At 40.9% G+C, this 14,692-nt stretch overlaps 1 protein-coding gene across 2 annotated transcripts in view; it reads left to right on the plus strand.

Moving 5' to 3' along the window:
- ska2 (spindle and kinetochore associated complex subunit 2) overlaps positions 1-14,692 on the plus strand; it is a 72,672-nt gene that overhangs the window by 16,158 nt on the left and 41,822 nt on the right. Inside the window, exon 5 of one of the 2 annotated variants that reach the window (XR_011603184.1) lies at positions 3,520-4,742. Coding sequence is in view for 1 of the 2 variants with exons in the window: in XM_070983503.1 (XP_070839604.1) it covers positions 3,520-3,618 (99 nt within the window). In the remaining variant the exon portion in view is untranslated. Of the gene's footprint in view, positions 1-3,519; positions 5,294-14,692 lie in introns of those variants that run through there. The other variant, XM_070983503.1, reaches the window with a different exon arrangement.

Raw genomic sequence — 14,692 nt, forward strand, 5'->3', positions numbered from 1 at the left:
GACAGAACACACAAGAAACTTATGGCAACACAAGGGTAAATAAATTGGCGATAGTGAGAGGCAGTCTAAAAGGAATAATGGGGACGCGAACGCAGAGTTAAGGGAAAGAACGATTAATGGAGAGAATTTGGACGAATTGACCTAATCTTAACCTCACGGACCAACTCTTATTCAAACCCACTTAGCGTGCCTACTTGGTTGCTGGCGTCCCATTGTGCTCTGCTCCGAACTGGCTCGAAGACGTTCCAGATGTTCGTCCGCGGCTCGATCTACTTGGTGGTCTAGTGGAAGGCCCAGACCTCCAAGATGACAAACTGGTGCTGAACGGGGCGTCTCTGGAACTGGTTCGGCGGTCGGTTACAGATGATGGACTGCTCCGGATGGTTGTGAATCGGACCAAGGATCAACAGCTGGCCGCAGGGTTTGGTTCGGTTGAGTCCATGACGGATTATTTTAGACTGATAGTACAAATTAAGAGTCTCTTCGATGGCCGGTTGAAGAAGGCTACAAAATTAGTATTACTTGCCTAAATTCACTAATGAAAACAAAACAAAACGTTGGGCTAAAGAGGAAGTTAACTTTGAAGTTTACGGCAAATTATAAGAATACGTCTTCTGAAGATTATTTACGCTACCCGGAATGGCTTGGAGTAGCTCGAAGACGAAAACTTAAGGAGCAAAACGACTGTGCAAAACTTAAGACAAAAGCAAAGAAAAGAACTCAGCTGAGAGTAACTAGACGTGAAAAGAAAACAAAGGAACAGGACTAAAACCAACTAACAGAAACAAAAATCTACTGAAAATCTACTAATCTACTAAAAGGCTACTACCGTATCGCGCACTACACGCAGTTTTTAAAGGTCGCTCCGGGGCGTGTCGAAAGGCAGGCCATCGAATCACGTGAGACTCTTTGTGACGCGCGGTGTAATCTTGCCTCCTGGAGCTGAACTAATCAAAGAATCATACGAGGGGCTCATCTGCTTCTCACTATGGTCAATCACATATAATTTCAATGACCAATTTTCAATGGCATTTCAACATTGTTCACAGCATGCATTAGACACTTTCTATGGTTGGGTGAAAACATTAAATGATAATCATGGTACAGTTTTATCCCAACAGGTATAATAACTCAATGAATAACTAATACAAAAATAAAGGTAGGAATAAAGAGAGGCAGATTATATTTGTCAAAAATTGATTATCACGATAACGGTTACTTATTGATAAATGTACCAAGTCAAGCATATTCGATCTGATGGTTAGGAAACTCTGGATGGCAGTATAGTTTGTGGTGACAATTCATACAACTTTTATAAAACCGTTAAAATCACAACTTGGTCATACTTCGGGTCAGAGATACGGGAAAAACATCAATATTATGCGTACCCCGAGTCCTGTAAGTTGAAAACATGAAAAGTTAAGTTTGACATAAAATCTGGTTATCTTGGAGTGTTGAGGAAAACACACAAACGTGAGTCACTAGTTGCTTCAAGGGATGTCCGGTTTACGACCATCAGCATTTGCTGATGTTCGCGGATTCCTCAGAGGCCTGCCATTTGTCTCTTCAGGCAGCCTTGTTGCATGGAGTCCTCGGGCTATTGGGGAAGTAATTAGCATAGCGTGGGACATCCTGATTTAGAGATTGGCGTTGACCTTTTGGCTTTCTTTCTTCAGTGTGTGAGTAAAGTAGTTTACTGAACCAGACTTCCTGTCTCTCTTCGAAATCAGATTGCATTATAGGTAAACCAGACGGTCTATAATTCAATCGGTTGGCGGGTTTACACCTCCATTTCCCTTGAGTATCACCAGAAAAGGAGGGAAAGAAGGGGTCAGTTAAAGGCCGGTTCTGCTACAAGGATTATCATTTAATGTTGTCACCCAACCATAGGAAGTGCCTGATGCATGCTGTGAACAATGTTGAAATGTCATTGAAAATTTGTTATTGAAATTATATGTGATTGACCATAGTGAGAAGCAGATGAGCCCCTTGTGTGACTCATGGATTAATTCAGCTCCTTGAGGCTATTGCGCGTCACAGAGCGTCTCACATGTTCGACGGCCTGCCCATTAGACACGCCTCTGGAGCGAGGTTTAAATGTCTGCAGCCGCAGCATGAATTCAGTGCGTGCGCTCGTTACTCAGTGTGCTCGTTACTCACAGTGCGCGCGTTACTCAGAGTGCGCGTTACTCCGTCTTGTCTTAGGTTATGTTTAGTTTTGTCTTTTTGTTTTGCACAGTCGTTTTTGCTCTTTAAGTTTTTCCCGTCTTCGAGCTACTCAAAAGCCATACCGAGTAGCGTGATTCATTTTTCAGAAGACGTGTTTCTATAATTTGCCGCAAGTTTTCAAGTTAACCTTTTTATTTAGCCAAACGTTTTGTTTTTAACATCAGTAAATTTAGTCAAATAATAATAATTTTGTAGCCTTTTTTGACCGACCATCGAAGAGACTCTTAATTTGTACTATCAGTCCAAAATAATCCGTCACGGACTCAACCGAACCAAACCCTGCAGCCAGTTGTTGATCCTTGGTCCAGATAACAACCGTCCGGAGCCGTCCCTCATCTGTAACCGACACTCTAGAACCAGTTCCAGAGACGTCACCGTCCAATATCAGCTCCCCACCTTGGTGCGCTTGGCCTTCACCAGACCACTGAGTAGATCGAGTTAAGGACGACCATCTGGGCATCTTCGAGTTCGTTCGGAGCAGAGCACAACGGGACGCCATCAGTCAAGTAGGCATGCTAAGCGGGTTTGAATAAGAGTTGGTCCGTGAGGTTAAGATACTGCTAATTTATACAAATTCTCTCAACTACTCGTTAATTCCCTAACTTTACGTTTGCGCCCATTATCCCCTTTCAACTACCTCTCACTATCGCCAATTTAATTACCATTATGTTGCCATAAGTTTCTTGTGTGTTTTGTCATATCATCTCCCATCTTCTGTCTTATTATTCATGATACATCACTCATTATCCATAATTCTGCTTAATAAATGATATTTTGATATAAGTCCTGGTTAGACGGTGTCCTTTTGAACTGAATATATACGATCCCTGTATCCAGAGTTTACACTTCAGATTATCAGACTGGTTTACTGTTAGTTCATTCGTTAGTATTTATCAGCGTTATAGCAGTTAAGTTCTGCAGTCCTTCTTAGCTGAGGAAGGTGGTGCCCCGTTATTTTATCAACGAATGCAACATCAAATTAAGGTAGTCCCCTAGTAACACTACAGTGATGTTACAAATGCAAATAGAATTTTGAATGAGGTTTTCGTACCTTTGGAGCAGAACTCAGTAGTTCCCATTTCACTTCAGCTCTCGATACTTTGTTGCATTCTAGTAAGATGTCTTGTTCACTTAACACAAATTCTGTTTCCATTCTCTAAATGATTCTAGCTGTTTCACTGTAATATTCTTTAGTAGTTACCTGACACAGTCAGTTAACACCTGATGTTTGCAGGCTGTTGATTATTTCTGCTGTTGTTGTAGCTGAACTTACAAAATGTTTTCTTTCAGGTGCCTCCTGCTGTAGGAGGTTCTGGCCAAGAGCAGCCATTGAATCAATCTGTTACCTTCAAGTCCTCCACTCCGGATCTGCTCTGTATTCGCCCTTAAAGCAGTATGAAGCCAAACGATTAGTACGTATGTACAATGCTAGCCTAAGAGTTTTCCAGTTGTTGTTGTTGTGGGGACATTTCTCTCAAGTTAATCCAGTCTTCACTTTTTGGTGGGAGTAGATAAGGACTTTTGTGCTGGTTCTTGTAGCCAGCAACAGTTAATGTTACCAACATTGTCGTGTTATCAGAGTGGCTGTTATAGTGAGGAAAATAGTAGGTACTTTATGTACCTCCAGCCCTATGAGTATGTGTGTAGCCCTCTACCTGCATGTAATCATAGCAACAGTGAAGCACAATTTTTTTAGAAATATAGTAAAACATTTGCCACAGTAATGACAGTACAGTGAAATCCATGGCATGGCATGGCATTTGACAGCAGTGACTCTGACAAAACCAGTATCCCACCCGATACCAGTTTTCCAGCCTGCAATATTTAAATAACTGTTGGATGGATTGCAATGAAATTTTGCTGATATGTTCATGTTCTCCTCTGGGTGAATTAATAACTGTGCTGATCATTGGGTCAAAGTTGTAATTTGTTTATGACAAATCCAAATCTTAAATCCAGGGTTTGATCAGTATTTTACAGAGGTCCATAATAATTTCCTAGAACAGGGCTTCTCAAATTTTCGAACCTGATCGTCCTCTCTCATAGTTCAACCATTCTATAGATACTCATGAAGAAACACTAACCTTTGTCTCTTAGGTGGAAGAAGCATCACTTCTGTTTATTAACTGGTGTCTCGAGCCTCAAAATTAGTAATTTGGTTTGCTTCCTCAGCTTGATTTTTTTTTTTTGTTCAGATCAGGACTCATTCATTGGGAGTTGAACTGTGGGTTTTGTATTGAGCACTGACTGCTTACTTTGTGGAGGTCTGAAAGCATTTTCTCTGTGTCTAGTTAAGTATCTATTTATTATGGATTTTCAACTCAGAAAAATAAAATCTATTTTGTAATTAAGTGAACAATTTTAAAAAAATTAATGGCTCATTAGGCCTCAATTAATGTTTATTTTTATTTTTATTTTTATTTAGAAGTCCGCCCCCCCAGTGTCAGCATAGAAAATTTCTGGCCCTTGGACATATGTAGTGGAGGACCCATGCAGTAATGAGTTATGTGTGAGTGTTGTGTTGTTGCTGCTGAGTTCTCACATTAACGTTAAACTGGAGAATTTGCTATCAGCTCTTAAACCTCAGATACAGAACATGTGTCCTTTTCTCTAGCACACACAACACACATTTCTACAATTAGTGTAAATGTAGTTGGAGGAATATGTGTGTCAGAAATACATATAGACCAACTGTCTGAGCCTTGTCAGCCTCAGATTTTGCACTTGCCCAATCACAAGAGATGTGATTGGGCAAGTTAATTAATTGCTTAAATGTTATTTTGTTGTTGCCAGTTGTTTCAGACCTCTGACCTACAGTAAATATCAGATATGGACCTTTGAGAGGTAATTTTGAGAACCCTGTAATTTGGTAGTAATTATAGGGATAATAGAAACAATGTTGAAATAGTTATTGAAGTTAATCATAGGGAAATGGACATTCTGTGCAACTTGAAATGAATTCAGATTCTAATAAACTGAAATAGTCTTTGCAACACTGTTTGAGCTGTTTATGTCCTTCACTGACAAACCAGCGAATAAAAAAAAATGACCCGCATATGACCTGAATAAGTGAAACCCATGTATTATTTGCTCTTATTTTTCTGTTTCAAAACCAAATTGGAAAAACAAAACAAAAACACGGTGGCTCCTTCATGACCAAAAATGTAGGGAAGCACAGTGAAGAATTGTTTTGTTTTCCAACCGCCTAGACCAGCACTGTGGAAAACAAGAGCTGCCTGTCACGAGGCAATGGATTGGTTCCAAACACTGAGTAGTTCACCGCTGAACCCAATTCATTTTCAGTGACTGCCAAGCACGCTTGCTCATAAGTTGATGAAATGACTACATTTTTGACATTTTATCGCATTAGCTAACCTCTCATGAGTGTAGTGAATTTTATGTTTCAGTAACAGTTAGCAACTCTTGACAGGCCACCATAACAAGATGTCAGCTTTATGACATTTACCTCACATTAATTGCAGTTATTGTCATTCTGTTGACATACCAATTTTATCTTTGGTTCATAGATTGTTGTTAAAGTGACCATATTAGCACACATTATTACAATGAATGGTACCTAGCTCAACTAGATAACATGGCTAGCTTGTATCTAGGAAGATTGTTCCTTGGTTAATTCAGTCATCATTTGTTAGACTGTGAGTTATGGGTGATAAGATTAGCAGCATAAATGTAGATGATCACAATAAAAATGTGTAAGATCAGCAGCATAAATGTGGATAATCACAGTAAAAAAAAGAGTATAACTAGACAACTAATTACTAATACATTATTCATTTGAAGAACTGACATGAAACTATGGAAGGCTGATTTTGATGATCTGGTAAGCCAGTTATCTACAAAGGATCCAAAAAGCAGCAAGGTATGTAAGTGTCACAAACACCTCTGTATCCTCCAAAATAATCATAGTGTTGAATCAAAGTCTCTAAGCAGCAAAAAACTGAATATTATAATGTGTATCAAAGGAGGATTTATTGCATGACTGTTATGCCAGGATCAGAAGACAGGGCACATACACACACCATTCACAACTAGGGGCAATTTAGAGTCAACCTAATGAGCATGTTTTTGGTCTGTGGAAGGAAGCCAGAGTGCCTGGAGAGAACCCACGCATGCACAGGAAGAACATGCAAACTTCACACCGAAAGGCCCGACCCAGGAATCGAACCTGCGACCTTCTTGCTGTGAGGCACGCGCACTACCTGCTGCGCCACCGTGCAGCCCGGAAGCACTTAATCAGCCTGGCGAGGAGTTGCCAATGCTGTTAAATCTTTAGCCCTTGTCCTAATTGCAGGAATATGCTTATCATTACTCCAGTAGCATATCATTAGCTATCTACTAATTCCAGATCTAACCTTAAAGTAGTCTGTTTAATGGAGCCAACATAGCCAAGCCTGCTCCTTGTAGATTAAATGACTATGGACTATGGAAACATTCACTATACGTGAAACTCGCTGTACCTGTCATAATTGTTTTCCGCATTCTACCCAGTAGATGTATAAATAATGACAGAATGGGCCAAAGTTTACACCACCTCATGCATTTATTGACAGTGATGGATTTAAGATGCAAGTCACAAATCTCTTGTGACTAATAACAGTGAAAATATTCATTGTATTTCACTGAAAATATGGCTTGTAGACTTGTGAGAATGTCACAGGAAGATGTCATACTGGTGATTTCAACTTTTTTCCAGCTAGAAAGAAGCACATGCACTGCTGCTTAGGGAACATTTTGAATGTTCAAATCCTGTGAAAGGTGGATCACCAGTGTGAGATTTTTCTCACATCCATCAGTCTCTTGTGTCAAAAGAAATGTATGCACCTGAAACTAGAATATCCTTTGTTAAATAGGGCAAGTGAACTGTGGAGTTGGAATTGTGGCCCGACTTAGCAGAACAGGTATTAATTCAATTATATGAATTAATACCTGTTAAATTATATGAATTAATACCTGTTCTGCTCTTCTGTTCTTCTCTACAATCCTGTTTCCAAAAAAAGTTGTGACACTATGTAAAACGTAAATAGAAACAGAATGTGAAGATTTGCAAAAAATACTGAAACCCCATATTAAATTGAAAATAGCACAAGACAACATTTTGAAACTGAGAAATTTCATCTCATTTATGAGCTCAGGACTCAGAACGCAGTGTCATTTCTTGATCTGGTTTATATACAGTTTCTTCTTTGCCTGGTAGAGTTTCATCTTGCATTTGTGGATGCGTCAAGTAAATGCCCCAACGGTGTATTAAAAGCTGTCTTCCATTCATTTCCTTTACGAAAATGCTCCAGATGGTAAGCAATTCTCAAATCAAGCTTAGAGAAGACCGTCACCCCCTGGAGGGGGTCGCACGCAGATGACAGCAGTGGCAAGGGGTTTTTGTTCTGGATGGTGATGTTGCTTAACCCACAGAAATCAATACAGACGGAGTGATTTATCTGTGTGAGACAGTGTAACCAGAGGGTCAATAATGAAGTAGGAGGCAGACTCAGAAGGCTCAGCTGAAGATCCCCATGGCTGGACATTTTATTTGCAGGTGCTTCCAGGAAAGTGCAAAATTAAAGTGCAATTAACTCTTTACAGTTAAACTCACAAAATAACAGTACAAGCCTTGGTAGCTGCTGTGCATAACCTTCTCTCTCTGGCCTCTACAGACAACTCCCTTTATCCTTCCTTCTCCCTCCATTAGAGGTAACAGGCCCCTATCAGCCTCTCTTCAGGGTGAGCAAACAAACTATCCAAGACCCAGGACATAACACACACATCAGACAATTTCTCCTTGAAACTCACATTTTCCACGAGACTCAAATACACAACCCAATGCACAATTCTCGGCCATACCCACCAGAAATCTTTAATTATCTCAATAATATCGGCAGCTTCTCTCCTCTGACATGGTAACATCCCTGACCTCGCTGATGATGTCACCAACTCTATGAAAGGCCTGGAACTGCTGGGTGGCTCCCTTTCCCACCATGGTTTGTTGCACCTGGTAAGACTCGCTTAACTGAATAATCTAATTCCCTGTTCACTGAACTTGAAAAGAAAAGAGAAGTATCAATAAATGCCCATTTGCGGCTAACTTCACTCTGCTTGTGTCCTGCTTCCAATTCCCCAACCATCTGACCATGGTTTGCCTGTTCCCCGCCTCTTTCTACACTGTCCCAGTGCCTCACCTTACCTAGAGTGTATTCCACTAACATGTACCTGAACACAATAGTTGTCAAAGTGGTAGTGTCCAGTGCAGGTAACAATTGGGTGTTGTTGTCTCGTTGTCGCACTTTGCCGCTTGAAAGCAAAACTAAAGTATGAATGGACACTTTGGTCATTATGATCATGAATCATGATTACTCAAGCAATTTGTGGGTGAACTATTTCTGCTTATATTCGTTATTTATTATAGGTGATCTGATAGAGGCACTGCAGGTCTTCTGCAAACACAATGTGAAATAAAAGCTAGATTAAAAGATGAACGGCATAGCATGTAGAAAATACATGCATATGCATTCAGGTCACTCATCTTAAATTGTTACACAGAATGAATTATTGTTTAAAACATGATTATGTCTCTCAAAAACTGAGAAATATACTCTATATATGTACAAACACACACACACAGACACACACACACACACACACACACACACACACACACACACACACACACACACATATTTTTATATATATACTACCATTTAAAAATTTGGGGTCACCCAGACAATTTCATGTTTTCCATGAAAACTCACACTTTTATCTTTTATTCATCAAGTGAATTGCAAAATGAATAGAAAGTATAGTCAAGGCATTGACAAGGTTAGGAATATTGATTTTTATTTGAAATAATAATTTTGTCCCGGCAATCGGCTGGCGACCGGTTCAGGGTGTACCCCACCTCTCGCCCATTGTAGCTGGGATAGGCTCCAGCCCCCCGCAACCCCGAAAGGGATAGGTGGTATAGATAATGGATGGATGGATGGATGGATGGATAATAATTTTGTCCTCTGTACTTGAACTTTGCTTTCATCAAAGAATTCTCCGCTCGACTCAGTAGAAATCAGAAAAATCAGAAAAAAGTTTATTGCCAAGTACGATTTTACACAAACGAGGAATTTGTTTTGGTGAAGTTAGTGCTTGACACATCAAGTAAAAATAAGCTATTAAAGAAGTAAAAAAAATAATATAACAATATAAATATATATACAAGTCTGTTTTTGTTTTTTCTGTTTTTTTCTGGAAAAACAGTCTGTTTTTTCAGAAAGAAGTCCAAGCTGAGAGTTAATGTAACGCATAGAGTTATGGCAATGTCAATGTGACAAGATGAGGCAGAGGTGTGTGTGAAGAGTGTTGGGGGGGTTCTGGGCCTTGTTGATAAGGCTGACAGCAGATGGGAAAAAACTGTTCTTGTGGCGTGAGGTTTTGGTCCTGATGGACCGCAGCCTCCTGCCAGAGGGGAGTGTCTCAAAGAGTTTGTGTCCGGGGTGAGAGGGATCAGCCACCCTCAGGGTCCTGGAGGCGTACAATCTCCCATCTCTTCCCACCCTGAAGAGATGGGAGATTGCAGTTGATCACCTTCTCTGCAGACCTAATGACACGCTGCAGTCTGCCCTTGTCCTAGGCGGTGGCAGCAGAGTGGGAGAGAGACGGAAAAAACTGCAGATTTTGTCTCTTTCCACACTCCACAGTCCACACGCATGATTTTTTCCAAGTTTGTAGACAAATTTGTTCTGTCTCTCACAATGTGCTCAAAAACTCTGAGGGGCTTACAGAATTTGAATTGGCAGCCTCCAAATGCGGCCACGTCTGTCTCTGCTCCCCATTGACTCCAATGCAAAGATTTTCTGAGAAAAGCAGAACGGACCCCCGTTTTAAACTCGCAAGCGTCTGCGAAATATCGACTTCAGAAACACCGAAATCCCACCGAACCGTTCGGGAAGTCCTGATAACGATGACGGTCTGTGTTTTGTTCTGATAGGAGCTACCGTTTTGTCAGCAAAGGCCCAAATGTCAGACCAATGCAGAGGCAGACAATCACTTTCTCTCCATCTGAATGCATAAGTGTCTGCTGCCCTGATAGCAGGTGTCTGTGGGTGCTTTTCATTACATAGGGTGCTTTTCATTCCATAAATTGGTCTCCTCATCTCTTCCACTCGCTTCCTCTCCTCGCGTCTTAGCTCCGCCCAGCGAGGACATGAAAGAGGGATGCGAGGAAGGGACGTGAGGACGGAGGAAACAAAACTCCGAAATGAAAAATCCTCGCTCCACAGCGTCAGTCCGAAGCGACGTCAATTACTGATGATGTTTGCACAGCTGTAAAAGCTGTAAAACGTGATATTATGGTCAGATCTGCAGTCAGACTGTTCTACTCCTGATTGCTATTGATGAGGTTTCAATTATATGCCATTAGAGGCATAACAGAGGACGGGTGTATGGTAGATTAAACCAACAGCCTTGTAGCCTTGCTTTAAAAAACCGTAATATACCAAGAATTTTCATTAATTTCTTGGTGACACATACAATTGTTAAATGGACACAGTTGAAACAAGAATCAAGATTACATTTGTGAAGACCTGCTCCCGCCATGATCCAAACGTGTGCCACATACGACACGCCCCTTAAATAATAAAAGACTTCCGCGTAGGCTACACCGGTGTATCCTCACTCTGATGTCCTTCAGAAGCCTCCTCTCTCCTCGTCTCCTTCAGGTGCATTTAAGCAATTGGAAGATCCTTCATCATGGCGGAGGAGAAACGACTTCCGGGTCGACGAAGGAGAGAGGAAACGAGGAGGCACAATTCAACGTAATGAAAAGCACCCAGAGTGTACACCTGTCTGAGTGGATGACATCATGGATCAGGCCACCTCAAATTGCTGTAGCAACCTCTGAGCCTCAGTACTTCTGTGAGCACTACTCTCCCACATACACACACATACATAGCTTCAGCTGCAGCTATGCAGTGGCTTGCTAACCAGCGAGAACCTAGCCTACTACTGGTGAGTTCTGTGTTAGTGAGGTAATGAGTGATGTTGGCCTGTTAGCATTAGCCATAATGCTAACATGCTAATGCTAATATGAGGTCCTATGAACTTGTTGGTGCGTGGAGGTTTGACTGTTGATGTGGGGTTGTTGTGCTAACATGCTAATGATTAGCATGCTAATGCTAATATGCTAACCTATGTTAAAATGGTTCTTGAAGGCATTCTAATGGTGGTTCAGATGTTTTTAATGTGTTATTGACATGCTAATGTTAGCATGCTAATGCTAACATGCTAACATACGTTAAAATGATTGGTAAAGGCATTCTAATGGTGTTTCAGACCTTCTCAATGTGTTTTTTGACATGCTAATGTCAGCTTAGCATTGTCGCCGATGCTGAAATTGGGTCCTATGAACGGGTTTGACTTTTGATATCGGGTTGCCGTGTTAATATGATAGCACTAGGCACGCGCACGGCCCGGCGTTTGCGCACTGTATCACTCTCCAAATTTCCCGCCGAGGGGAATTTGTCTAGTTGTTCTTGTTTTTCTTTTCCCCTCCAGTGTGTGTTATATTTATGAATATGGTTTTGGCAGGATCAGCAACATTCATAACCTCATCAAGATATCAGATGATGTTATCGATGGCAAAAAAAACTATGTCTGTGAACAATTCCGGAATTAAGATCACTAGTTGGAATGTTAGGGGGCTTAGAAAATTGATTAAACTGAAACAATTTATAAATAGGTTGAAACATCGTCTAAAATTGTTTTTTTTAGAGAAATCCATTTGATGGCCTCTGACATACCTTGTCTGAAAAAAAGATGGCCTGGCCAAGTGATTTATTCTTCTTATAATAATTATGCTCAAGGTGTTGCTATCCTTGTACACAAGTCAGTTCCATTTCAGATTATTCAAACTATTCAAGATCAAAATGGCAGATATGTGATCGCACAAGGAAGCATTATGTCACGTAAAGTTAACCTAATTAATATTTATGATCCTAACGAAGGCATGCCGTCTTTCTTTGAAAAATTACTGCTGACTGTGTCCACCTTAGAAGGTCTCCATATTTTTGGGGGGGACTTTAATTGTACGTTAGACCCAGTAATGGATCGGCTTAGTGGAACTGATACCTCGCACGTACAGACAAGGAAAAAGCTGACTGAATTCATAAAAGATCTAAGACTAGTCAACATATGGAGGAAACAAAACCCAAACAAAAAAGAATTTTCCTGTCACTCTTCTACTTATAAAACGTACTCACGTATTGATTATTTCCTAATATCTGTTGAACTGATTATTAATGTCACAAACTGCTGGTATGACAGCAGAGTGATTAGTGATCATGCAGCTGCTTCAGTGGAAATAAGCTTAGACATATTTGCTCAGCATTCTCCAAGATGGAGGTTGCAAGTATACTGGCTACAATATCCATTCTTTCATAAATTCATAGGAACCTGCATAGATAATTATCTCTACTATACACAGACGAAACGTGTGTCTGGGCACCTCTTTCGAGGTCCCCTGACAGTCTAATCCTATAGCAGCATAACTAGGGGCTGGTCCAGGACAAGCCTGAGCCAGCCCTAACTATAAGCTTTATCAAAAAGGAAAGTTTTAAGCCACTCTTAAATGTAGAGACAGTGTCTGCCTCCCGGACAAAGACTGGAAGATGGTTCCACAGGAGAGGAGCTTGATAGCTAAATGCTCTGACTCCTGTTCTGCTTTTTGAGACTTTAGGAACCAGACCTGCATTCTGGGAACGCAGTGTTCGAGTGGGGTAATAAGGTATTATGAGCTCTTTAAGATAAGAAGGGGCCTGGCCATTTATGGTTTTGTAAGTAAGGAGGAGAATTTGAAATTCTATTCTGAACTTTACAGGGAGCCAGTGCAGAGTGCCGAGTATTTGAGAAATATGATCTCTCTTCCTGGTTTTTGTCAGAACACATGCTGCAGCGTTCTGGAGCAACTGGAGAATATTCAGCAACGAATTTGGGCAGCCTGATAGTAAGGAATTGCAATGATCCAGCCTGGAAGTTACGAATGCATGGACTAGTTTTTCTGCATCATTTTGAGACAGAATATGCCTGATTTTTGCAATATTACATAGGTGAAAAAAGGCAGTCCTTGAAATTTGTTTTACATGGGAGTGAAAGGACATGTCCTGGTCAAAGATAACTCCCAGATTCTTTACAGTGGTGCTGGAGGCCAGCGCAATGCCATGCCAACTGCTACGTCATCAGAAAATTACTTTCTAAGATGTTTAGGGCCTACTACTATAACTTCAGTTTTGTCTGAGTTTAGCATCAGAAAATTGCAGGTCATCCAGGTCTTTATGTCCTGAAGACATGCTTGTAGTCTAGTTAACTGACTGGTTTCTTCTGGCTTCATTGATAAATATAGCTGGTTATCATCTGCATAGCAATGAAAATTTAAAATTGCTAGTGCTGCCTGATAATCTTACCTAAAGGAAGCATATATAAGGTGAATAGAATTGGTCCAAGCACAGAACCCTGTGGAACTCCAAAGCTGACTTTAGCGGGCACAGAGGAGTCGTCATTAATGTGTACAAACTGAGAGCGATCTGACGTAGGAAGAAGTAGGATTTAAACCAGCGCAGTTCCCTTAATGCCAATTAAGTGTTCCAGTCTCTGCAATAGGATACCATGGTCAATGGTGTCAAATGCAGCACTTAGATCCAATAAGACTAGTACGGAGACAAATTCTTTATCAGATGCAATTAGAAGGTCATTTGTAACTTTAACCAGTGCTGTCTCTGTGCTATGATGCACTCTAAATCCTAAACTTTAGCAATAGAACCCCTCGCGATCACAGTTAGGACACATAGGAATATATCTGGCATTAGGATTTGGGACATAGAGCATCATATGGCATTGTATGCTGATTAGGGCTGTCAGTTTAACGCGTTAATTAGATTAATTAATTACGCTGCAAATTAACGCGCTATAAAAATTAACGCAATCAATCATGAGTGCCAAGTCAATGCGCAAGCATTTTAAATTTGGCCCTTTGAGTGACCCGTAGGCTGCAGTGAGGTCGCATCCTACCTGCGCCACTAGTCAAAAGCAGGGTGACAACAGACATGGATGCGACACCGGAGAGCGAGGCAAGCCTACTTGGACCTTTGAATGGCAAGTTTATTTATAAAAAGAACAAAGACAGGACTATTAACAAGAACGCAGTGATTTGTACCTTGTGTATAAAAGAATTTTCCTATCACTGTAGCAGCTCCAGCCCGAATTATCATTTAAACGCTAAACATGTAGTTGCTGCTAGTGCCGCTAGTGCTACCGTGAGCTCACTCCGCCAACCCACACTTGCTGAGTTAGGAAAACGAATGAGCAAAGCCACGACAGAAAAACTGACAAACTCAATCGCAAAGTGGGTTGCTGCTGATTGCAGGCCGATTTCAATCGTGGAAGACAAAGGCCTAAAAGAGGCGTTTCA

The sequence above is a fragment of the Chaetodon trifascialis genome, chromosome 16, assembly GCF_039877785.1.
Source record: "Chaetodon trifascialis isolate fChaTrf1 chromosome 16, fChaTrf1.hap1, whole genome shotgun sequence".
NCBI classification, from domain to species: domain Eukaryota; kingdom Metazoa; phylum Chordata; class Actinopteri; order Chaetodontiformes; family Chaetodontidae; genus Chaetodon; species Chaetodon trifascialis.